At 38.1% G+C, this 27849-nt stretch overlaps 1 protein-coding gene and 1 long non-coding RNA gene across 2 annotated transcripts in view; both read right to left on the bottom strand.

Moving 5' to 3' along the window:
- Positions 1 to 26182, bottom strand: part of LOC130563413 (uncharacterized) — a 44061-nt gene extending 17879 nt beyond the window's left edge. Inside the window, exons 1-5 of the long non-coding RNA XR_008964120.1 lie at positions 26022 to 26182; positions 23210 to 23340; positions 21421 to 21534; positions 19752 to 19826; positions 845 to 967 (exon numbers count right to left, since the gene is read on the bottom strand). This is a non-coding gene — a long non-coding RNA (uncharacterized LOC130563413). The remainder of the gene's footprint in view (positions 1 to 844; positions 968 to 19751; positions 19827 to 21420; positions 21535 to 23209; positions 23341 to 26021) is intronic.
- sox3 (SRY-box transcription factor 3) lies at positions 15740 to 17557 on the bottom strand. The gene has a single exon (XM_057348887.1). The coding sequence runs from the start codon at positions 17335 to 17337 to the stop codon at positions 16438 to 16440; it is 900 nt and encodes a 299-aa protein (XP_057204870.1). The 5' UTR covers positions 17338 to 17557; the 3' UTR covers positions 15740 to 16437.
- Positions 26183 to 27849: the final 1667 nt, after the last annotated feature.

Consider the following 27849-nt stretch of genomic DNA (forward strand, 5'->3'; position numbering starts at 1 on the left):
GTTACAGATACCAAAAAAAGTTAAACAAGTTCGGCAGAACGAACTACATTTACTCATTCATTTACTACAAAATAAACTTTCCCTAGTTAACTTGGAAGAATAGACATTATATTCGATATTTAAAACATTGGGTCTATATGGTCTGTTTGTTTTTGTTTTTATTTTTATTCTGATTTTTTCCTTGGCACATGATGGACTGACTACAGGTGCAATCTCGCAGTCTATCCCGAACATCTGCGTCTGGTGTCTGGACACCACCAGACTTCTGAACACACATATACAAATGCTCATCACACACACACACATAGATCTGGTCACAGCACTAAGTTGGGATGGAGGGGTTTCGGTGTGTGAGTATGTGTATGATTGTGAAACAGAAGGTAAATGTGTGTGGGGGGGTGTAGAGAGTTGGAGGGTGGGTTCAGTTTGAGTATCAAAGCCCTGCTCGTTCGCCTATATTTCACACCACAGTGACATCTTAAAGACTAGACAGGCACAGTCGCTCTGCCCTCTTTTCCACATTCGGAGTGAAAAAGAAGCTGGGGAGACTCTGTGTGTGCGCTGGAGGGGGGGCGTTCAAAATATATGTAAATAGCCCCCAAAGGGGGTTCGAATTTTATGGGTTCCGAATTTAGTTCAAGCAACCTGAATAATCAAATGTGGGAACAACCCCCCCCACAACTTTCTACTTCTAACATCTCACCCCTCGATTCACACACAACCTCATATCTCTCTACATCCTGCCAGCTGAGAACCGACTCCCTTCTGGGTCTGCAAACCACACAAGTGAGGGAAGAGGAAGACGAGTAAAGGATTTTGAGGAAGGTGGATGCAGACTTCATACCTGATCAGGCAGCGCAGTCAGCTCCTGATTACAACACCATTTTCCCAGCAGGTCCTCTGCCTCATCCAGCACGGCTGAATATGGAGCGGACAGGCAGCCAATCACAGAACGGCTCTCTCTCACCTAATGACAGAATTAAGGCTTGTTTGGATCGATTTTCTCAGACTTTACAGGCTTTCTAGAGAAAGCCACACAACGAGAAAACTGTATTATTGCGTGGGAGGTCTAGCATGTAACAGAGCTAAAAAAGTTGACAGATCATAGGATTACACGGAGCTAGTGGTATGGGAACATTTTGAAGCGAAGTGTTTGTAGCTTGCCCTTAAACCATTTTTTTTACATTTTGCCAAGATTATGCAGTGCTATAAATATTCAAAACTATGACAAGATCATAATACTACATCACAAGCTGGAGTTACATCATGAGGGTAACATTTAGATACAGTAGTAGAGAAGCATGTATGATAATAGATTTCATTGAATCTTATTGGTTAAAGGAACAGTTCGCCCAAAAATGTAAATTCTGTCATCATTTACTCACCCTTCGAGTTGTTTCAAATCTGTATAAATTTCTTTGTTCTGAAGAACACAGAGAAAGATGTTTGGAAGAATCGTGTAAACCAAACAGTTCTTGGCCACCATTACCACCATAGTAGGAAAAATTACAATGGTAGTCAAAAGTGTCCCAGAACCATTTTCTTTCCTACATTCTTCAAAATATCTTCTTTTGTGTTCAAGAGAACAAAGAAATTTATAAAGTAATTTTTCCTATTATGGTAGTCAATGGTGGCCAACAACTGTTTGGTTACAAGCATTCTTCCAAATATCATTCTCTGTGTTCATCACAAGAGAAATTCATGAATTACTAATATAGAGATTTGGAACAACTCGAGGGTGAGTAAATGATAACAGAACTTTCATCTTTGGGTGAACTGTTCCTTTAACTGGATCTTACATGTGTCTTGCTTTCAGAAATATTCCCATTTTCAATAGTCTTTCAAATGGAAGATTAAGACAAATGTATTGGTGTTGTTTTCATCTTAAAGCTAGTAAAAATCAAGCTGTCATGTCCCGAGTGTTCAATTCTTCTTCAGCGTAAATGACATACTTTCCATTAGCAGGACTTGCACAAAGGCTTATGACACTCTGGAAACCTCTGAGGGTGTAAAGCACAAATCCCTTGATCTCTGTCAAACTGCATTCAATCCTTAATGTGCTGCTTGTAGCACATTAAAGGATGATTGAAAAGGTCTTTTCAGATAATCATAAGGAACAAATTTATACGAGTGCGTCGGGAACTAATACAGTATCACAGGACTGTAGGGTCACGGACAACAGGGACATCCAATGCACATGATAATGCAACTAAAAGTGTATAATGGCAAATACCAAGCATAGCAAAATAAATTGGCTTATTAAGGGTGGAGAAAACACTTTCCATATTTTAGCACATATTCGTCATTCTTTTGGAGAGAAGCCAGCCAAATTAGGCCGTTACCAACATGGACAGGTTGTGCCCTCATGCTAAAAACTATGACAAATACCATGGCAGTTGAAAGAAAATATGACATTAAAACAGATTACCAAATTTGGTATAGTGTTGGATATAGGGGTGTTACAATGTCACAATATACAGGTTTTGATAATACTGTTATATTAATATAAATACAACAATATTGTGTTCTTTCAAAACATAATAATATAAATAATTCAGCACATGTTTAAAGTTTTATCTTAACAGCCATAATGGTTACAACTCTCTCTCTCTCTCTCTCTCTCTGCCTTCCTCCACTTATATAAAAAAAGAGAAAACACAAAATGAACAAATTTTACGGTGAATTTGACTGATAACAATGTATTTCTTTAAAAAACTGTTTCAATAGATATTGTGGTAATATTGTTAACATGATTTCCTTTGATCACGACAATCGTGTAGTACAATTCTTATATTGTGACAGCCTTAGTTGGGTCACTACTTCATGTCCAATTTAAAATCGGTCAAGTCATTTTGTGATGATAAGATAACAGAAAGAAGAATTTTGGTTGCTATCTGGATCTGAGCTTAAAGGAGAACAGAACAAAAATGACAGAAAAAGCCCTAGGAATGACGTGCCTGTTTCCAATTCCTCCTTTTACATCAGAATGAGTTCTTAATAATCTAATCCTAACCAAATATTACATTTCACATGAAATATGAGCTTTAAACATTAAGGCCCGGTTTCATAGACAAGGCTTAGCCTAAACCAGGACTATGCCTTAGTTAATTTAGGCTATTTATGTCACTTTTATTAAAATGCCTTAGAAAAAAACATTACTGATGTGCATCTTGAGACAAAACACGGACATATTTCAAGATATGTCAGGGCAAGCTATTTACATTTTAGTCTGGGACTAGCCTTCAGTGGTGGACAGTAACGAAGTAAATTTGCCTGAGTACTGTACTTAAGTACACTTTTTGAGTATCTGTACTTTACTTGAGTATTATTTTTTCTGAGTACTTGTACTTTAACTTCACTACATTTGAAAGACAAATATCATACTTTTTACTCCACTACATTTATAAAAAGGTCCAAAAGTAGAAAATGGTTTCTATGCAGCGGGTTTTCCTGTGTGCGCAATTTATCTGGCTTGCGATCTTCCAGGACCTTTTACTGTTGCCAAGTATTTCAGTTTTTCTAAGCTCGCGGTTTTCCGGCAAGCTTTGAATGGCCATTGGCAGATTTTTTTAACAGCAAATCTGGCAACTCTGGGATCTTCCCCGCTAAACTAATGTAAACGTAGGCGCTGCTACACCATTGATAGCGCTCTAAAAAGGCAAATAGAACAATAAAAGAGAAAAAGGCACATGTTAAAGTGTGGTGTAATCACCTGTGAGTTACGATCAGTCAAAGATCGTAGAAACATTGTCATGAAAATGATCGGCATAACGGCTAAACGGTAAATAAGCATCACATACACCTTGAGCTACACGTGCGTGTTAACTTCTGATCTGCTGCTGTATCATTTAAAGCGATTTGGAAAATGAATGATGTTTTTACCGAAGTAACTATAGTTGAAGTATTCCTGTTGAAATAAAAACATTAGAACCCTGCCCAAAATACAACATAAAATGTAATGGATTTAATGGTTATAATGGGAATTGTAGCCTACTATGGATACTTGTTGTTTACTTGTATGTGATGGATTCTATTGGTGGGATGGTAAATCCTATTGGAATAAAACCCAAAACACACTACAAAGAGGAATTTAATTTAAAAATCTCATTCTAATTCAAAAATTCATTGTTTTTTTCAGCAGGGATGGTATTTGCAGTAAAACCACAGTATCCACAAATTTACCATTTTCGAATATAGGAACCATACTCCAATTAATAATCTTTAGTAAAACCACAGCAACTAAAAATACCATAGTTTCATTATACTAGCTATAGTTTATGTTTGTAGTTAAATTATGGTAATACAAATGGTAATAAATCCAACAAACACATGGGTTCTACACTTGACTATTTACAAGAACCTTACTACTTACTGGTAAATTGCTGGTAAAACTGGTAAAGGGAATATACAAAATAAAAGAACACTGTTCATAAATACATATAGGCCTAGGGGGCTAATGAGGATAATTAGGCTAAATGATCATACAGGATTATATCTAAACTAAACATATGTGTGCTAAACATATAAAGCTCTTAAAGGAGTTGCACACTGCAAAATTTGCCCCCATAGACTTTCCATAGTAGGAATAAAAACAACTATGGAAAGTCAATGGGGGCAAATGTTGAAGTGAACTACTCCTTTAATACAACTGATACTGAGCTACTCAATGTATTCAGTAGGTTGCTTCAGAGGCATAAGGTATACGACAATAAAACAATGCACAACTGACATAAAGGAAATTTACTTTTAATACTTGAGTACTTTTAAAAGCACGTACTACTGTACTTTTACTTAAGTAAGAATCTGTCTTTACAACTTTTACTTGTAGTGGAGTAATATTTGACCAGTAGTATCTGTACTTTCACTCAAGTAAGGAAGTTGTGTACTTCGTTCCACCTCTGCAGCCTTAAGCCTTGTCTGTGAAGCCGGGCCTATATTATATCAAGTACATCATAAGAAACTGCTTTTATATGGTTCCTTAACCTCTTTTAGGTTAAGCAAATTCTTGTATTATCAAATCCAGAGGGCAAATATTCCACCTTAATGCAAAACTCAATATCTGACACTAGTTGCTTCCACCAGAGAACGAGAGCGAGGCAGGAAGGTCTGCGGGAGTTCATTTGCTCCACCAGCAGGAGAACAACCCATCTAGGCAATGACACCGCTGTGCTCACTGAAGGCTGTACTAAACCTCTGAGAATCATACACACACTCTCAAATCTCCATCTCTCTCTTTAATTCCCTCCTCAGACATCATCACACATTGAAACTTCACTGCATCAATGTTAAAAAGAGCCCTGGCTGTTGGGCCCCACACAAATCCTCAAGCCACCTTAAATCCCCAACTTTGACCCACCTGTCAGTCACTGAGGTGGTTGCTACTGAACTTCAGCGGGCAGCACAGCTCTCACAAACACAGAGGCCTCTTTTACATCTCAACGGACTTGGACTAAATACTAACGACTCCCAAACAGGAGACGTCACCCATCACTGTCAGGTCTCTGCATATAGAGTGCATTTCAGATTGTCCAGACAAGATTATAGAAATGCAATTTGTGTCAACCTTTTTGTTGAACCTTTTAGGTGTATCGTACTCCACAAGGTGATGCTTTTTAAACAACTTTTAGGAATATCAAGAGTCCAGTAAATTTCAGAACTTCTCATTTTTTCAGGACTTTTAAAACTTTAAATCTAAACATCCAATTTTTAAATTTTTAATTATTTAAAGTGTTAAATATATATATATATATTATGTGACCCTGGACCACAAAAAATTGAAATTGAGATTTATACATAATCTGAAAGCTGAATAAATAAGCTTTTNATCACGACAATCGTGTAGTACAATTCTTATATTGTGACAGCCTTAGTTGGGTCACTACTTCATGTCCAATTTAAAATCGGTCAAGTCATTTTGTGATGATAAGATAACAGAAAGAAGAATTTTGGTTGCTATCTGGATCTGAGCTTAAAGGAGAACAGAACAAAAATGACAGAAAAAGCCCTAGGAATGACGTGCCTGTTTCCAATTCCTCCTTTTACATCAGAATGAGTTCTTAATAATCTAATCCTAACCAAATATTACATTTCACATGAAATATGAGCTTTAAACATTAAGGCCCGGTTTCATAGACAAGGCTTAGCCTAAACCAGGACTATTTATGTCACTTTTATTAAAATGCCTTAGAAAAAAACATTACTGATGTGCATCTTGAGACAAAACACGGACATATTTCAAGATATGTCAGGGCAAGCTATTTACATTTTAGTCTGGGACTAGCCTTAAGCCTTGTCTGTGAAGCCGGGCCTATATTATATCAAGTACATCATAAGAAACTGCTTTTATATGGTTCCTTAACCTCTTTTAGGTTAAGCAAATTCTTGTATTATCAAATCCAGAGGGCAAATATTCCACCTTAATGCAAAACTCAATATCTGACACTAGTTGCTTCCACCAGAGAACGAGAGCGAGGCAGGAAGGTCTGCGGGAGTTCATTTGCTCCACCAGCAGGAGAACAACCCATCTAGGCAATGACACCGCTGTGCTCACTGAAGGCTGTACTAAACCTCTGAGAATCATACACACACTCTCAAATCTCCATCTCTCTCTTTAATTCCCTCCTCAGACATCATCACACATTGAAACTTCACTGCATCAATGTTAAAAAGAGCCCTGGCTGTTGGGCCCCACACAAATCCTCAAGCCACCTTAAATCCCCAACTTTGACCCACCTGTCAGTCACTGAGGTGGTTGCTACTGAACTTCAGCGGGCAGCACAGCTCTCACAAACACAGAGGCCTCTTTTACATCTCAACGGACTTGGACTAAATACTAACGACTCCCAAACAGGAGACGTCACCCATCACTGTCAGGTCTCTGCATATAGAGTGCATTTCAGATTGTCCAGACAAGATTATAGAAATGCAATTTGTGTCAACCTTTTTGTTGAACCTTTTAGGTGTATCGTACTCCACAAGGTGATGCTTTTTAAACAACTTTTAGGAATATCAAGAGTCCAGTAAATTTCAGAACTTCTCATTTTTTCAGGACTTTTAAAACTTTAAATCTAAACATCCAATTTTTAAATTTTTAATTATTTAAAGTGTTAAATATATATATATATATTATGTGACCCTGGACCACAAAAAATTGAAATTGAGATTTATACATAATCTGAAAGCTGAATAAATAAGCTTTTTGATGTATGGTTGGTTAGGATAGGACAATATTTGGCGAGATACAACTATTTGAAAATATGGATTATGAGAGTGCAAAATAAACAAAAATGTTGAGGAAATCGCCTTTAAAGTTGTCCATCAGAGGCGCTGTAGCAGGCCGTTGCTAAGAAGAAACAGGTTTGTTTTTTACGCTCACCGCTGTAATGACGTTGTGGAGAGTAGATTAATCATTTTCTGCAAATAAATACCAAAAAAAACTATATTTATATTTAAAATTTAGGACAAATGTTGTTAGTAGTTCACAGAATGAAACAAAAATGATCATTTTACCCAAACACATACCTATAAATAACAAATAAATTTTCATTTCCACAGCTGTATATGTTCCAATTACCCTTTGTTTTTGCTGATATGTGTACATTTTACTCTGCAATGTGTCAACACAAAGAGAAAACTCTTGCATATTTAATAACTGGCAAATGAACCTCTAAAGTTCTAAAACAAACAGCTTAGTATGTTCTCAAGCTGTCACAATGCACGCCTGAGGTCAAACCAACACACAAGTCAGATGGGTAATAAACAACAAAACATCAACTTTATTCAGTGTTCACATGCAAAGACACAGTCTCCGGAATAATTAGTACATGACAGCCAGCCTACATGTACATACCAGCTCTATGTAATTTGCAAAGAACACACCTGTTTAGACACGAATAACAAGATGCTCAGGTGAGATTACCCCATAACAAACCACACCACAGAAGGATCGTAAACCTTTTTGATTTTAGCATTGTCACATGAAGTGTTCTTGGAAATCTCAATGAAAACTGAACAACAGGTGCTATGTCAGGCAAACGCATGAAAGTGATAGGGGGAAATGGAATTTAACTCAACTCAACTCAACTGTATTTATATAGCGCTTTTTACAATTTTCATTGTTACAAAGCAGCTGTACATGAGACATATTGACTATAAGCAAAACAATTAAAGTTGTACCTGTAAAAACAAGAAAAAGGTGAAAACACAGAAGACAGACATACCCACACACAAAACACTCCACACACACAATATGCACACGTACTAACACACACGGACGCGGAGACACACGGATGCGCACACACACACAAACACAGACAAGCACGCACGCACACGCACGCACACACACACACACACACACACACACACACACACAGACAAGCACGCACGCACACACACACACACAGACAAGCACTTTACGCATCGCACACACACAGATCATCTTCTATCTCTCATCCTACATCTCACACACACACACACACACACACAGACACGCACAGTGAAAGCACACATTTAAGATAAAGGAAAGAGAAACACAGGTCAAATATTAAACAGACCATAAATTCCTTTATGCAATATAAATTAAGTAAAACTTTAAAATTCTAATTAAAAAAAAAGTAAAAGCACCAAATGACGGAGACTTTTCCCATTTACAACTTTTCCCATTTACAACAAAATGCTTTTTTATGACTCGTTCAGTCACTAAATCGCTTTCCCCTTTTTTCTCCCATCGTCTTGGCTATTAAATCGCCATCTTAACCCGCTGACCCAGGGCCAGGGCTGTAAAAAAGCCCCCCGCAGGTCACAGGCCTGATTGGAGCATTTGAATATGAAATGGACTCGGCTGGGCATGGAAACAGCTCGGCACTGCGAGAGCCACGCTGACCCCCAGGAGAGGGGCCCACCGATCAACGCTTCTGAGGACACGGAGTTCTCACTCCCTGGTTCTCTTTTCCCTTCCCTCGCTCTCCCTCTTTTTCAAACTCTCCGAGTATGGATTTACATGGCCCGCTAGGAGGGAGAAAAGGAGAGAGGGATGAAGGGAGGGAGTTTGGAGAAAGAGAAGGAGAGCATTTGAATAAGAGAAGAAGCAATTCCTGTTAGCATGACAAAAGAGACTGCCATCATTCCTGATTGGTGTCACGGAGAGGCTCTATAGCCAGCCGGGCCCCCTGCGTAGGTTGATGTGTGGAGCTCAGGCATGTTTATGCATCCGAGGTGTGATATTTGCTGGGGGTTCGGAGAGAGGGATGCGAATGAAGTTTTTAGGACAAAGTGCGCATTTCACAAGAAAATAAAGGTTTACGTCTCATTTGACCCACACGGAGCATTTTCAAGGCACTGCTTAAAAGAATATTTCCTTAACCTTCATTTAAAAGCCAAGACTGGTTTCCCAAGAAACAGGGCGTTTTAATGAGCTTTAAAACCACAGCAAAACTATTTTGACATGCGAGGCCTATAGGCGCAGTCAACATGAGCATATGCAGTGCTCAATGAGATGAAAGTCATCATGGTTTTTCTCCTGACATCTCCAGCTACTGTTAAATAGTAGCTGATGTTCCTCTTCTTCACCAATGCGAGTAACCAGTAGCAGCCTGTCGCAGATCTTTCCTCAAGCTTTCTACAAGCCCAATCACATGTTAATAGCCCATGGAGAGCTGCTATGAGTGACAGGCTGAAGTGGACTAAATAATAAGGTTGTTGATATATGCAAGCGTCTTTAAAGCATTTCAAAATATATCATATTATGCAATTGTGGGTTAAACACTAAAGACTAAACATAGGGGAGAACAGCAAGATACTTCAAAAGAAGGACACAAAACAAATAGAATTGTTCTAGTATCAACTGGTAGCGCATGGTGCAAGCGATGCAGGGTCATGGGTTTGTTCCCCAGAGAATGCTTGGACTGTTAAAATGTATACCCCAAATGCATCGTAAATCTCTTTGGATAAAGTCACATGCCAAAATGCATTAACAGCAAACTTGTTGCTTTTAAACTTATTGACTCTCTTCCTGTATTATGATGTTAACTGAGAAGTCTTTTTGTCATTGAGCTTCTAATCTACACCGAGTACCTTTTGGCTCTTGTTTTTTGCTCATTATGAAACCATTTAGATACAACTAATAAAATATTTTATAATTTCTAACAATATTGTTGTCACAATATTTTGGCATTGACCATAACCGTGATATTAATAATCATGATTATTGATATTGCGTTAATACTACACGTGACAATATCGTAAAAAATTCCACGTCAGTTTGTTTAACACTATAACTAGGTGGCAGTTTTACATGCGTTTAACATTTTGCCAAAAGAGCCACAATGGTTACAAACTCGTTCTCTGCCTCACTACAATCATATTTCATTAGTACATCATTGGGCAAAATGGAAAAAAATGACAAATAAAAAATGACATTTTGAGAGATTATTTGATTACTATTTTTGTATTATTTGATTTGATTTCAATAGATCACGATAATATCCCATATAGCATTGATTTGATGTTCAATCAATGCTAAATTAGTTATTTTCAACATTGATTCAACATTAAATCAATTACCTTCGCTATCAGGGGCTGTTATTAAGAATTCTATAGGTCATCATAATCAAATAGTGATAATCTGATATTTTAAAACATTAAGACCCTGTATCATATTTTATTGACTGAACATGCCACGCATCTCAGAACACATTTACATGGGGAGCCACAGGAAGTGGAGTTGGACGCAGTCACTAAAAAAGGAGCATGAAAGCGAGAACGCATTACATTTGTACACCCTCCGGACAATGAAGACATGCCCTAATGTGAGCTTTTGGCACACAAATGCACATCTCCCAGAGAACTGGCTGACTGACAATGGCAACTAATCAATAAACAAGTGAGGCACCTCTGCATGAGGTCTTATTCCCATGGGCAGTGAAACAAGCATGGAGAACTTCCACAAGATCTTCACCTGAGTGAGGACATTCACTAATAATACAAAAGATAAACCTTGGCCTTTAAACGTCTGGTGAATCAAACGAATCTTTCGAAGCACCCTCAAAACACCTGACACTACACATATGACAAGGAGCCATCGAGCAGACGGAAGTACCCAGAACACCATTGTTCATCTGTCAATCTCTGTTTCTTCTCGATGACCCAACCTACACTAATCAATATTTGTGGCCTAGATGAGAGACACATTCGCTCCTGTTTCACACCCCTCCCCTGACCCCCAAACCCCTGTAACGCATGTATTGTCTCTATCTTCCCAACTATTTCTACTGTCCTTGTCCATGTCCAGCTTCCGGTGGTCTATTCACGCAATATATGGACTCGGTTTGAATGCTATAAAGTTTAATTTGTAACTCTAGCCTAGTGTTGGTCACACTCCACCCAGTTCCATTTTGGCGAGGCTGGGCAAGAGACAGGCACCCTAAAACCTGTTTCCATCCTGCGTCAGAGAAACCTATCGCACCTGCTCCACCCAAAAGCAGACGTTAAGGGCAGGGTAGTTCCATGTTTAGGGAATTTCGGCAAACTTGAAAAAAAAATGGACTTAAGGCTTCAAAGAGGTGCAAGGGGTTTTCTTTTTATTATAATGACTAACCCCCCCAGGCCACCATTTTTCTATTCATTCTCAGGTACGACTGAAAAGGGAGAATCCAGAAACACATTCAATAAACTATGGACATCTTCCAAATAGGGTTGTCATGGTACCATAAACATATCTTACGAAACTATACCAGCCTAAGTGTCACGGTACCAAGTAGTATCACGGTGCTGTGTCATGTTCATCATTGAAATCTACAAAATAAATAACATTTCCTAAATATAGAGATTTAAATGAAACATTTTGTATTTACAATAGTGAACTGTTTTATGCTGTACACTACAATGTTTTGTATTACTAACTATAGAAATGGAATAAGTAGTAGTGAATTTTGAAGTATACTTTACTATGGTAATATTTACTATGGTAAAGTTCACTAGAACATTTTTTAATGCAAATGTAAGAGAAATGAAATGTATACAGCAATGTTTATAAAGGGAAATGTTAGGATTGCTTTAAATGTGAAACTAAAATGATCCAGTATGTGACTGCCATTTTTTACTCAGTCGCGGCTGATTTATTCAAGAACGAAGCAAGTGACTTCATGAATGACTCACTGAATCATTATCTCGCCCGAGTCGTTCAAAACACGGATTCATTTAGGAGAGAAACACATCAAAAAGGGAGATGTAAGTGTTCATATGAACATAAATGCGCATGTAACATTCCTTACGGCACTACGATGCTACCGTTTGAAAACCAGAGCGGTATCGCAGGTATTTTGAAGCTTTAGCATCGCGATGCTACAGTAGCACCGGTACACCGTGCAACATGATCTTGATTGGTTGCACCGAAGAAAGATTGTGTGATGTTTTATCTTCCAAGAAGATATTCTGGATACATAGAAGACACACATTCATAAGACTTTCGTGCCCTATACCTCCACAAATGTATATGAAAACATTAGTAGGCAGGCATTCGAAAGACTGACTTAATGATAGGCCTACAATAAAATCACTTCAGTATACAATATCAAACACCAAAAGGATTTTAGTCCATACTGCTCAGAACTTTGTCCCTCTGTGTGCCTCTCATTATCTACGGTCTTTTAATAAAACCTGAGTGTGTCCTTGTGTTACGGTTCTCTTAATTTGAATGATTTTCTCTACACTGACATCAATGCGCGTCATTTGCACCTGGACTGCAGGGCCAAGCCTGATCTGCAGCGGCAGCCGCCCTTTAAACCTCCCACTCTACATTCTTTGTGGTTGTGTAATGCCATGGAGATCCAACCATGGCTATAATTACCAACAAACATCAGAATGATTGGAGAAGAGCTGACGAATCCACCTACACTAAATTTGTGATGACCTTTGTCAAGCCACGTTTGTTTGTTTTTGATAAAACGACAAACATAAGATTGATAACATGACAAGTTAGAGACATATGAACATAAAATATTACATGAACATAAAATACAGAGAGGAACAAAAAATTGTGGCACGCACTGCAAGAAGAGGAAGAGGTTAAGCTCTAGGCGAACAGTAAACACATAACAGATAGCAGAAATGGCCGTAGGCAAGAGAGGTGAGCGTGTCTCTCAGATAAAGTGCCGGAGAATGGACGGCTCTCTGAGGTGGGATGAGACCGTGAGGGTCAGCTCAAAGTCTTGACCCTGTAAGGATTGGATGCCATTTTCCCACGGCGGGAGCGGATCTAATAGGGGCTCATCAACGACATCTGCCCCAGTTCAGGGAGATTAACTCACCCCCACACCTCAGCTCCACTCCGTCCCCTCAGCCCACATAAGTCTCAGTCCAGTGGACAGACCCAACAGCACTGCCTTGAGCTAGCTGATCAATACTCTGAACTTCTGTTTGCGGTACACAACATCACAACGGGTCCAGTCCGGCACCATCAAAATACCACAAAGCCTGTTTACTTTCCAAACACACCCATTTTCTCAACTGACGTCCTGTAATCTGTGTTTGTTTGCAAAGTGCACTATAAAAACACCTACAGATTTGGAATGAGGAGTTTCCAATACGAGTTGCTCAGCAGGTTAAGTGAATTAAATTGATAAGGGCCTGCCGCCATTTTTTTTTGTTCTTTGTATGGCAGAAATATTAAAATATGACCAAAACAATCAGAAAAACAGGAAGGTGAGTGGCACGGATGAGAGATAAGAATATGCCGAGAATTACTCGTAAGCATGAAAGACAGCGGGGAAAGCTTTCACTTTCTGACACTAATACTATATGAAGCACTCTGTATTCAGCCCGGTTGCAGCAGGGTGTAATTATATTGGTTTGGAAAAAGGGTTAAACAAACAGTTCCAGTGAGGTCATAAGCAGATGGAAGTGGGGATATGCCTGCACTTGCTGAGTGGGCACATGACTGAGCGAGTGAGAGAGAAAATATAGAAAAATGAGAGATAGAGGGTGGCCCACTCTGTGCTGGCAGGGACCTAATGCATTCTGCCATCAGTAAAACTTCACTGACATAAGCGGTGTTTATTTAAAATATAACTTCCGTTGAAGTTTTATCAAACCATTATAAATTAAATCAAATACAATACAATTAAGTCATAGGCACAACCCACTACTGTGACCCTTACGATAAATTCAGGGAGGGCCATTTTATCTGCTGACATCTAGAAAGTGCACAAGGTTAATCCAAGCACAGAAATGAAGCGTGGATCAAACCTGTAAACGTGGGAAGGACAGCAGCCAGTGTGCTCAATATCTCCGGGGAATCAATGCCCCAGGATGCCTTGCAACTCACCTCCTGCTTGAAATTTCTGATACTTGTAAAGCGTGACAACATCATTCACGTGTCAGTGCAAAAACAAAAAAAATTCCAAGTGTATTATAATCCTGATGAAATCGTTGAGAAAAATTCTGACAATGTCACTTCAGAGCAACTCTTACAAACATCTTAAGGATTTTATTGAAAAAAATAGATGGTTCCAAGAAATAATGATAACAAAGCAAAAAAATGTTTTTCTGCTGCTTTACTGTTCAATTTACAGTATATTAAAAACAAATATAAAGTTAATTCATATAGATAATTGATAAAAGTGTATGAACTAGTGAAACTGTGAAAACAAGTTAATTTCTGAAACCAATAAACTGTTTTCAGTTCTTGCATGTAAAACACATTTCTGAACATCCTTTACAACATAATAGGCCTACATAGCCTATACATTATGTAAATAATTGTTTAAATAATGCTAAACACATGCCTGTACTCTCTGCTTAAGAAGTTAATAAATTAAATTACAAGAGTCAGCCGGTAGCGGCCTTCAATATGGGTTCTTTCTCTTGGCGGAGACCAATAAAAAATACAGTAAAACACGAATGTCCAATTTCAAACAGACCAAAAGAAAACACGTTCTGATATTCAAAGTGCTTTATATAATGCAGCAAATATTTAACCTTCGTCTGACCTCATATTTGGCCACGAGACGTCATGAGATGAAACAAGAATAATCCTCGTATTAAACTCTTAATAGACCATAAAGACAATTATCACAATTTATCTATTTAATCCTTTGTCTGGTTTTGAGAAATTTTGTGATTTTTTTATATTAATACCTTACCATAATTATTCAAGTAATTTTACGGAACTGCGTGTACCCGGTAGTCGACTCAGCAAGTGAAAATGCTGGTGGAAATTACACTCTGAAAAATGTAAACATGCAAGCGAGGCAATTAATTATTTTCCTGTAATTATGTTTGTGTATTTTTCGACTTGTTTCTTTTATGTTGGCGTTTTCTCGCAAATATGCCTACCTACATATCTAAATCTTAATTCGAGATTCTGGTCATTTGTCATTTTTAGGACGTTAAAGCCAGTACTGAGGATATATTATACACGATTTGTACTTTTGAAATAATCATCCGGCAACAGTAGCCTACCACATTATTGCAGTTGCCTCACAGACTAAGTCTAACTCGCATACAAATATTTTTCCCAATATTTCATTTACAGTTTGATTTAGGCTACAAATCTCTCAGCAGCAACTTTAAGTGGCTCTACGTTTGCAATTTTAAATGTATCCATTTAAATCAAAATGTTGAGAATTAATGTAGGCAATACCAAATTTAAAAAAAATCAAAAATCAGATTTCCCGCTATACGCATAAACGATCCGAACGTCAAACAAGGCGTTTCTGAAAATAAACCATATCTAGTCATGAAACTTTTTGTAAAACAAATTTATTCGTTCAGGAATAGGATGGTCTGAAGTAGAAACGTAAGTTTAAAATAAAACTTTCCGTCCCCCATAATGTGTTAACCCGATACTGCAATAACATCACAGAAAGATTCACAAAACAAAAGTAGAACATTTCAACAAAACGTACAGTGGTTCACAAGCTTTAAAACAACTTACTATAAATAAAACAAACTTTGCGCTTGCGACCAGCACAGTCTTTCATTTGAATAAAACCTAGTTCATAAACGAAGAACAAAAAGACTACACAGATTTGGACACAGCCAACAAAACTGACATTCTAAAAATAAGTGTAAACATTTATGAGTGAACATACTCTCCCCTCCACTTTACTTTCATTTTTTGTTTTTGAAATACAGCCTCTTCACGAAGCCACGTGCCGTTTTTATAGAGACAAACTCTGACGGCAAATAAGTCCATATTCTTCTACGGAAGTAGATTGCGTTACAGATTATGATAAAAAAGCTCCTCTGCAATTAAATTCATTCAGTGGGCGCGACACTTAAAATGAAGTCCCCGACATGTCGTCATAAAATGCTTTAAACCGGACAGCTCGTTGAGATTAAAAATAGTTCTTTTTAAAAACAAAATTGAACTTCGACTCTTTTTTGCAAATCAAAATGTTCAAGTATCCGAAGTACTTCTATAGTCTTTTTTAAAGTCTTTCAAATGTGAGTTAGGGGTAGTGTTCCGTTCACGCCGGTCCCAGCGCTTTGATAGTGCGGATGAACGCTGTGTATCCGACTGGTCTGTAGGGAAGAGTGCTCGGCGCTTTCTCCTCCGGGAGGCAGGTACATGCTTATCATATCCCTCAGGTCTCCCAAACAAGCACGCTGAGAGTGAGAGGTTATGGCCGGAGGAGGAGAGCTGGGTTCCGTCTTGCACACCGAAGACATGGAGCCCAAGCCCATCGCGCTGGAGGTTTGCTGTGTGTATGCTTGTGACATGCTGTATGTAGAAGCTGCGTTCATGTAGGTCTGGGCTGAGGACATCATCGGGTACTGAAGTCCCGCCATGTCGTACCGGTGCATCTGCTGAATCTGGGGGCTGTTCATGCTGGGATGCTGAGGGTAGGCCAGCTGGTCCTGCATGAGGGAGTACGCGCTGTTTGTCCATCCGTTCATGTGCGTGTAGTCCATCCGTTGACCCACCGACACGGCGTTGTTCATAGCGTTGGCACCTGGCGCCAAGAGTCCACCGGACAAGGAATATTTGTCTTTCTTCAACAGGGTCTTGGTCTTCCTGCGGGGACGGTATTTGTAATCCGGGTGCTCCTTCATGTGCATGGCTCGTAACCGCTTGGCTTCGTCAATGAAGGGTCTCTTCTCGGCATCAGTCAAAAGTTTCCAGTCAGCACCGAGACGCTTGCTGATCTCAGAGTTGTGCATTTTAGGATTCTCCTGTGCCATCTTCCTCCGCTGACCGCGAGACCACACCATGAAAGCATTCATAGGCCTCTTCACCCGGTCCTGGTCGTTGGCACTGCTGTTTTTGCCGCCGGCCGCCGAGCCCGTGTTGGACTGCGGAAGGGGACTTTTAATCTCGGTTTCCATCATGTTATACATTCACGCGATTTAAAAGCGGTGACGAGCACCTGAAATAAAAAAGCTGAAGTGTCGGGAAACTTGAAAATAAAGTAGCCAGTTGTCAGTCAAAAAGTTCAGAGAGCTTAAAGTCTGGTAAAGTGAAAATCACTCAGAGTCTTTCAAACTTCTCCACAACAGTCCCGAGTGTATCGCTCTGCTCTGCTCTGCCACGGAACTCTGCAAAGTTGCGCGCTAAACTCAGCTGTTAATAGAGGCTCGGCCATGTGATTTGGATTGACAGCATAACAATGAGCTCAGCTTCGACCAATCAGAGAGCGCCTCACGCTCGACCATTCAAGAAGCGCGCTGCAAGTGCGTTTCGGGATGTAGTTTTAGTGGAATAAAATAGTCTACATCGCTTTGCACTTTGACAAAAGTAATCACTTTGCAAATATTGTTTTAACACCACGGTTATCTACTAGAAAATATCACTGTTACCTGACTTTAGTGAAAGTTTTGTCTGTTGTTCCAGTGAGTTACATAGGCCTACATATTTTGAAATACAATTTGCCCTGTAAAAGATTAATAAAAATGGCCCAAAGTAAACTCATAAACACAACATAAATCAAAGAGAAATAAATGCAATATAAATAAGAAATTGTAAAATGTTTACATTTATTTTTATACTACACTAAACATAAACGCCGTCTTTTCTGATTAAATGCTAGGCCTATAGGTAAAATAATTCTGCATGATATGGAAGGGAATTTTAAAATGACTACAACAGTTATATTTCATTAAATGTTGCGTTTAGTTTTTTACAGAGGTAGGACATAAACATGCTATGGTTGGTTCAGATCAAATGCTCACTTTTATGTTTGCTTTTCTATACATCGGTCTCTCTATTTAACACATGTAATTGTTTGAGTCGCTGATATAATGCATAAAACCTACTAAATGATCACTGGGGAAATTTAAGCGCTGAGATTGATAAAAGTATTTCTAAAAATGCACATTTTTAACTAAACAAAGCTAATTATTTAAGATAAGCGATTTAAATGATGTGTCTGGTTCTGCTAAATGATAACTAACTTTCACTTTATACTCTCTTGACTTTCATTTTAGTAGTGAAAGTGCATACTACAGGATTAACAGTTTATACCAACTTTATTGCAAATGATATTATGATAATGTTACAAAAGCAAAAGTATTACAAGTTCTTTTTGTGGTTTTAAAGAAGATCGTTTCATCGAGTGAAATACCCTACAACAACCCTACAATAAAAATAATAATACATCATCGCCCCCCTGTGGACCAAAGTTGTATTTGTCTAAAGAAGATGATGAGAATATAATTTACACACAGCTCTTCAAAAAACGCCTTTTCGTGTATGTTTACTGTTTGATTTTAACAATGTTATACGTCTGGTTTGGAGTATTAATTACCTAATTTTACATAAACAATTATGGTCATTACAAGACGTATTATTACGTCCTTTACAAATCACCCGAGTCGACTTAAATTATTGCAGCCTGGAACAGGTTTTCTGTCTCCTGGGGAGAACTTACACCTTCAAATGGTCATTATTAGCACATCGTCCATCGAAAACCATCATTTAACACATTCAACGCCACCGAGACTAAACGATTAACGTATTGAATATTCACGATGGGCTTTCACCGCACACTAACGACTCGGTCATTTAGAGAAGTTTTACCATGTGTGACCGATTTGTTGAACATGTACGCCGACACGTCTCTGTTATTTACTTTCCAAACGGCTCTTAACAAGCAGGGGGTGTCGATGTTACTCAGGCAGAGGTTTTACCATTGTACTGAGTAGGGCTATGGCATAAATTATTCATTATAAAAATTCATGGTTTCAAGCACAATTGGCCCTTTTGAGCTATGTTTGCAGCACACAAAATTTTTTTTAACATGCTAGTTTTAATATATTCGTTTAAAATATTTTTGTAAAAAATAGCATTCGCTTTTTACATTATTAGATTAGCAACAGAAATTACTCATTGCGGTGATTAATAATAGACAACACCGCCAAAAAAGACAGAAAAATTATGGCAATTCCAAATAAGTCGGTGGGTCTCCTTTTCTGTCGTTTTCAAGTATTGTAGAACTATCATTAGTCACTTTACATGAATATGAATAGCAGTGCACCATCCGTTATATGACAAAAGTTCTCATTAGAGACTTATTCCACGAAACCGGTGATTTATCCGAGTGGTTTCAGGAACATATCCTCTTGTAATCTGCTTAAGGAAACGTAAGAGACAGCGGGAAAAGGAAAACTCCCAGTTACCCGGAGCTCGGTAATGAGGGCTTCTGTTCTCCAAATTTCCCAATTAACGTAAGCTAAAGTCCGAGGACCACCAGGAAAGTCTGCCAGTGTTCAACATCATTGAGCCCTGAGCCCCAAGGCTTTCGAAAACCACTCACGTGTATGATGGCCGAGCAGTGGGTAAAAAGCAAAGGCTTTTCCGATGACCTGAATGGACTCAGACTGTCATTCTGCTGTAGATAAAACAATAAAAGGGCATTGTGTGTCGTTTAAAATAATACACGATGTAAATTATTATTAGAAATTACACGATATGCAAAACACTTTTGATTGAAAAGAAAATGATGAAAAACAGACGAATAGCATCTGTTAATTGTTGCTTATAGGTCTCATGTCAGGCTTGTAAAACTGGCTGTTTAATGTCATTATCATTTTTATTAGTTTTTTAACAACTTGTTCTTTCGAGGACCGCAATATCCAAACAAATCACCACGTGAGTTTCTATTTCTGATTCTATTAATCACGAAAAGGGCGTTTCCAGATAAAAAACAACAACAAATAAAATATTTCTTACATAAATTAAAACTACAGCAAAGCCCTATAATCTAGCAGCTATAGACGCACCAACATTTTATTTTATTTTATTTTAAGCTTTTACAATAAAAATACATTGCCAGGGAAATATAAAGGACTTTATATTTTATATTTAGTCATATGTAAATCTTCTGATTAGATGTGAATAATACATTACATTCTACAAGTTTAATTTGAGTAATTAATGCATATCAAGATATCTATAACATTTCACACGAAATATGCTGCCTGCCTCTTTGATTAGGCTAATAACCAAAAAATCCTAAAATGATAAGTCCTTATAATGATTTTTTTAGATGAAATACATGTGCCCGAGCCATTGCCTTAAAGTGTTTAACCTCGTAAGCGTAGATATCAATAACTTTTTTGTTTCAACTCACTGGCTGCGGATAAGGGCAGAGTTAACCGACTGATTTTTCAATTGCAGGCACAATGGAGATCGTCTCATTGGGATTTTTAACCTAATATGCAAATGAAGATGCAATTTTAGCACGGTCTGTTATTCCTATTGTGTTGAACTGAATGGTTGCGTACCCTCTGGTTCTGACACTGGTAAAATAATATTCGCTGGTCAATTAAAGAAAAGACGAGACTGGAGCCTGACCTTCTTCTACATATCACATTATACTTAAAGCGTAAGATTCAATTCTACCTTTTGTGATGAGCACTAAAAACTAGTCAAATAAAATCAACACTATATTTCCAAACAACATAAATTATATAGATTTTATCGGAAATAAATTTGATCAATGCATGTGGTTTATTGCGTTTATCCATCAATTTGAAAGTTGATAAACTTGATATTTTAACAAATACATATTAAAATAAATATTGCATGTTAAAATGTTGACAGATTGTAATGTGGATTTGTTTACTGACATATTAACCGAAAACAAACATCGAAAGCGCGCTTAGAAACGGCTGCTTTGTCAGTTGAAGGACAATTACCGAGTATCAGATGAACAACAATAATAGTAGGCTATCGCAGTTAAAAGCCACTGACTCATGATGGAAAGCTTTGGGATTACAAGTGAACACTTAGGGTCTATCTGCCTAAATCATTCAAAATTGCATGTTTGTCAAAAGAAAATATCCCTGCATGACAGAACAGAGTCGTGTATATTTAACCTCTGCATTCAGAGACAGATTTTGACAGTTTTGCTCAAATTGAGTATTAAAATTGTCTATCTGTGTTATTTTAGTGTCTGTACCATAAACATTTGATCCAGTTACCTTGAGGAAAGATGTATTCTTCTATTGAAAGTTAAAGCACGTGTCCTCCATTGTTATCCACAGTTTGTTGTTTAATTGATTTTTCATGGTAGTCAGATAAAATATCTCTGTTACCTGCAAAGAAATCATACAGCTAAATTACAACGAATGACATGCAAAACATACCCAGATCTGCATAAAACAACATATGTAAACACTAAAGATTCATCACAGAATATAGAAAGCTCATGCTTTGAATCATAGGCAACACATTATCAAACTTTTTTGCATTTTAAAATGTTTTTTTATTAATGTCTGTATAATCTCTGCATCCCACTTGTATCAAAAGAAAGCAAAGCCTTTTTTAAATATATTTTTATATGTTGAAAACTAGAGTAAAAAGAAGAGATGTGTGTTGCAGTGGAAGGATAAAGGAATGTTTTAGGAGCCCTTTACCCCAGTCTGTGATGAATAGGACTTCTGATCTAATGCAGCATTAGGCTAATGTGCACACATCATTTGCAGGGACATTAAGACATGCAGCACATGGTTTGAATACACAACCCCTATTTGCTCCTCAATGACAGCATTTTTCTACAATATCTTTAACTTTCAGGAGGAAATTTTTAGAGAAGCATTAATAAAACCACATTTGGTATATGATCCGTTAAATGAAAACAGTTTTAACTACATTTATTCTTACCCAATGAAAGCTAATTTTAATTAAACTGCTAATTTAATTTAGCAGAAAATTATTAAATATAGTTTTGATTAAATCCTTGAGCAAATTCTAACAGCACGAGCAATTGTCTTTGAATTTAAGAGGTGTTATTAGCTCAAGCTAAATGTCTCTGTTAAGGAATATGATTATGGTTTATCTTTATGGTAAAAGCCTTTACGCAAATGACTAGGGGGTTATGGGATTTATGCTTATAGAATTATTTAAATATTATTATATTGTGGATTGTTATTAGAATTATTTCAAAACAATTGTTAATCTCCTGCTATATTACATTATTTAAGAACACTTTAAATTCTGTGCAAAACACAAAAAATTGCTTAAAATTGTTAATTAATGCTATCTTATAAACTTGCAGAAACAGGTCAAAATTGTCATGACTAAAATGGCTGAAAGGCTAATTACAGACCCCATTATTCCCCATGTATCTTTAGAATCATTTCCATGTACTACAGTTTCCCCAAAACAATGGAAACTTTCTCTTTTTTGTTTAGCACAGAATGCTGAGTTGTCTGATTTTGCTTTTCACCAAATGTGGCAAGCAGATGGCTTTTGTTTTAAAGATAATTAAGATCCCACTAATCTGGTGCCTTTTAAAATGAAACAGTCGCTTCATCAGTCCTTCATTAGTTAAGATAATATTGTGGAAATGCACAATTAATTTGCATGGTATATCTTTAATTCATTAAATACCCCCAATTTTGTAATAATATGATTAATGCCATGAAGTTGTTATCTATAAATTATTCTTAAATTAATACGTCATGATAAAACTTTATGCATTAGCAAGAGCTGAGGTTTTGGCTATGCCAAAAGCCCAGAGAACTAATTACAGAGGGTAATTTATTAAATCTTGGCGAAAGAAACAAACAAGTATAAATTGATATATTAATCATGTGCTTCATTACGTTAATCTGGGAGCGATTTGGGGTGAAAATGACAAATCTCTGTTGAGCGGCAGGAACTTGATAATGGAGATACTGCTCATAAATTTAGTCCGAATAAAGGTCTCATTAAAAGAAGCATAATTTAATTAAGAGTTAGCCATCGCCCTCCAAATGCATTAATTACCTTGGGTAGGATGAGATGAGTTTTGGGACTACTGATGATTTCATCATGGCCAGTGTTGCTGCTAACTGTGGCAGAGACCTGCTGTTGTTGACAGGATAATGGATTGGGTGTCTGGGGATGAAGCTGTTCACCTTGCCAGAGAGAACAGAGAGGAGACACAGAGGACTATACTGGACCCCAAGAGCTGGACATCCCCACGACACAACTTCTTTGTTCATGATTCAAAAATTTCTTCTACATGATCAATGTTTAAATTTGTTCCGTGAAAAAATAATTAGGGGAGAATGTTTTGTTTTAAAACTCTCAAATTTGTTTACTTGGAAAAAAAGTTATGCCCTTACACTAGGGATGCACCGAATCTAACATTCTTGGCCGAAGCCGAAGCCGAACATGATGTGAAACACTTGGCCGAAGGCCGAATAATACCGAACACCGAATATGGTTTTTGCATTTCTTCTATTTATTAAGCTATTTTTTCACTATTGCACAAACTGAATAGTCAAAATTTGCTTTTAAAAATTTGTCTTGCTTTTCAATAAAATACAATACAACTTAATATAAAATTGAGCAAAACAAAATACATTAAAACAAAACATTTAATAGCCTATATTAATTAGGCCTATAACTGACTGGTAAAAGAATGTAATGTAAGTTACTCTGTACCCCTACAACAAAACAGTTCATTAAAAAGTGTCATTCCACATTAGGCCTATAAACTAAAAATACGAATAAACTAAAACTGTTGGATTATTATAGGCTACTTTGCAAAGTGATTTTAAGAAAAAAAAAACATCGAACGCAAGCAATTCTGACTGATGCTGACTGACAACCATTTCAGTTCACGTCTCTCCTCCAAACTCCGCCCACAGAAGCTGACTGTTCTCTGGTGCACTCGTGGCCGGGATGCACAGAACATACTTTGACAAGTTGTTTAGTACAGGGAACTGTGTGCGCGCGACCACTGTATGATGTCAAAGGATGTCGCGAGCGGCGGGGCTACTGTCAGACAGCCCGCTTCCGTCTGAAGTACACAAGTTACCGACCGGTAAAGACGCTTTCATTCGGAAATTTACTTCCGTGCGGCAAGTCCCGTGCTGTGTCTTTCTCTGACACCTTAAAATGCTCCACACACACACTGCCAAAATGTTTGCGGCATTAATAAAGCGCACGTCTCTCTCTCTCTCTCTGCGCTGGTTGCTAGTTGATCGTTTCTCGAGTCATGTTCGGTAAAATTTATTCGGCCATTTCACATATTCGGCCGAATACCGAACATGCGTTTTTTGCTATTTTCGGCCGAATATATTCGGTGGCCGAACATTCGGTGCATCCCTACCTTACACCACCCCAATCCTGAATGATTTAAAACATTATTTCAAAATAGTTACAGGGATACATTCAACCAACAACTCTTTAAGGCCCAGTTTCACAGACTAGGTTTAAAGCTAGTCCCAGACTAAAAAGAATGTGTGACCTGTCTTAACTGAATATAACTTGCCCAGTAATATCTTAAAATATATCAGTCCCATTGTTTTGTCTCAAGATGCACACCAGTAATGTATTCTTCTAAGGCATTTTTTTATAAAAGTGACATAAATAACTTAATTCAACTAAGGCATAGTCCTGGCTTAAGCTAAACCGTGTCTAAACCGGGCCTAGAAGTATAACAGACAATATGCAAATGAAGGCCTATTAACTCCATTTAGCTTTTATCCCATTTCAGTACAGTAATGTAGAAAGTAGCATTTGCAACCCTCCCTGAACAATGGGTTTTTCCTCTTACGTGCAGCTAGCTTTTGTGGACCTTATAGATAAAATAAACAACATATCAAATTTTACCCTTGGACTATTTTTGTTCCCTAAAGACTTCATATTTTTACACTTAAAATACTCCCCCAATAATATGTTGATACCCCTTACTGATCTGACTGATTACTCCAATCGTTCTATGGGTTAGACTGATCTTATTTTGGTCAAGTACATCTGAAGTACATGCAATGTCTAACATACAGTAACAGTCATGTCAACAGTGCTCCTGCATCACTGCCATTTTCCTCTGTCTTTATCATGTATGCTCATTTACAACTCATATGGCAGTTTGCCATACAGCACACAAACATTCCCTTCTCACACTTTCTCTCTTTCCGCTGGGGTGAGAAGGGCGCAGTAGGGATGACAGCTCAAAGCCGTGGAAACTGACATGTCAATGGCACATACAAGCTGTTGCGAGCTGCACTGGAGGGGATGCGCTGCATACACTACAACTGCTTCCTCTCTGTGACAGCCTGACAAAGACATTCGACTACCTTTCACTGCTACACACATCACGTGTGGACCACATGTGGCAAAGACAGACAACTGCTCTGCCTCTTCAGCAGCTCGTGGCATCATTTATTCAATATTTTTAAAAAATGCTTTGGCAATGACTTAAAAGATAATAATTAGTTTGGGCGAAAATAGATCTTTTCCACAGTAAAACATAAATCGTTTCTTTGTTAGTTTCAAAGGTATGAAATCGGTTTCTGTAGTTTTTTTTATACGAACACTCAGTTATTAATTCATGAACCAGAAAGCCACGAAGATTCAACAATGACATAACAGCAAGAAAGCACAAAATCTCCAACCTTTCCACATTTGTTTCTTCTTAAATACAGAAACATCATGTGTTAAAAATTAAAATCCTCTAAACAATCTGTGCAGCCTCTACACCGAAGTGCAAAGCTAACACAGCCCCCTCCACCTCCCACCCCTCTTCAGCCCCCCCTCACAAATGATACTCCAGCCCACAGCTGCAGTTTTCCAGAAAGACACTCACCATCGCACAGTCGCTCTTCTAAAACCTTCCCTGTATGTTTAAAGGGGGACGTGCAGATTATGTAGCAGGAAAAGCCGTGTAAAACTCTCCAGCCGTGTCACTCTGAGCCCGGAGACAAGGGCAGACGAGCGGCAGTCTTCCGTTCCACAGCTGCACCGAGCCGAGCCCTCCCAGCACTGGGAGCCATCGCATTCAGCCAAGATTGCTTCATACAAAAGTTGACAATGCCCCAGTGAAAGCCATTGTTGATATTCAACATTTTTTAAATAGCTGAGCGGAATGGACAACATGGCAGACTGCAAAACTTGGTAGGGAAAACTGACCTGGATCTGCCGAAAAGCTTCATATAAATAAGAAAAGCCTGAGACAAAAAAAACTAAATTATTTTTCTTTTGTTAGGAGAATGTTATTGGGGTTACAGTAGGTCTAAGGATCATCTCACACCTCAAAACAGAACCGAACAGAAATGTAAATGAACTTGCAATGCATAAGCACATAACATTTTGCAAAGGTCTAGAACGCGGTGGCATACTGCCAAGTCACAGCAGTGAAAACATGATTTCTAAATGGCCATATTAATGATGACCTTGCCGACTCATCCATTTCAGACCTTAATTGTTGTTCTGATTGCCTTGATGGCTCCTGACAGTAAGTGGTGTTTGATTTCCATCTTTGTCAAAGTGACAACCACAGATTAATAAAGACATTTAACTCAGCTCTCACCGCCCATCTGTCAATACGCAACCTGGGGCAAATGAAAGGGGATTAAATAAACATGGAGGATCTTATGAATTTGATTATGTAATTTAATTTGTGTGAATTGAATAGACAGGTAGGTGAAATGCCACAAAAGTGGTCCTGCATACCTGTGGTCTCACCCCGGTGGACAGGTTTTTATGGACAGGTGGCATGGCCAGGCGCCAACATTTCAATAAATAAACACTACAATAAATGGCACTACAAATGTGAAAATTCATGCATATTTTTTTAACTGTGTATTATCTCAAAACAAGTATCCGACCCCTTTATTTTCCTGTACAAATCCAAACCGCGCAAACGTATCTGGGCTGCGCAGGAAATTACAGTTGAAACATGTTTTTGTGAATTATATCGTAAGCTCACGAAATAAACATTTACATGCGTAAGGGATATTCATATATGGGTCTTGTGCGCCCATACGTAAACTACGTGAATGTGTGCGTGCATTTCCTGCAAAAAAATCTAACCTTACATACATACCGAGTAAAAAAAATTAGTCGTGACCTGCATATCACACCTTTCAGCTGTCTTTCCACACGAATAATGCGAAGGTACTCACATCTCCGGAAGAACCATCACCACATTTCCACTGTGATTATTTGTTTGTTTGGCTCGTGCAAGGTTCCAGTTCGCGTGCGCACCTGAAAAGTGTCCCGTGTGGTGCAGATGCAACTGTAAAAATGAGTTCTGCCCCAGAAAAAAATATTTAATTAACAACAGTAAATAGGGTAAAACCCCAACGAAACTATGGCATTGTGTATTTTTCCATTGTTTCTTCTACAAAAAAACCTCCACTTTTTAAAGGAAATTCACAACTGTGAGGTGTGCTTTACATCTGGTCTCCGTGACATCCAAAGGGCTTTTAGGTTTAATGTCAGTATGGGATTACTCACCCAGAAAACGGGCACCCGGCTGGCCATCTGAGCGGGAGGAGGCAACTCGAATTGTATAATTATATTGATCAGGGACAAATTACAGCCTTGACAGCAGAGGCCGGCCCAGTCTGATCTTACAGGTCTGTTGGGGAAAGGAGCAAAGCTACGGAGAGAGTGCAAAAGAGAGATCTTCT

Source organism: Triplophysa rosa, linkage group LG13, assembly GCF_024868665.1.
Source record: "Triplophysa rosa linkage group LG13, Trosa_1v2, whole genome shotgun sequence".
Classification (NCBI taxonomy): domain Eukaryota; kingdom Metazoa; phylum Chordata; class Actinopteri; order Cypriniformes; family Nemacheilidae; genus Triplophysa; species Triplophysa rosa.

What these genes read in the sequence shown, in the direction of transcription:
- sox3 (XM_057348887.1), bottom strand. Translation starts at nt 17,337, where the DNA reads ATGTATAACATGATGGAAACCGAGATTAAAAGTCCCCTTCCGCAGTCC.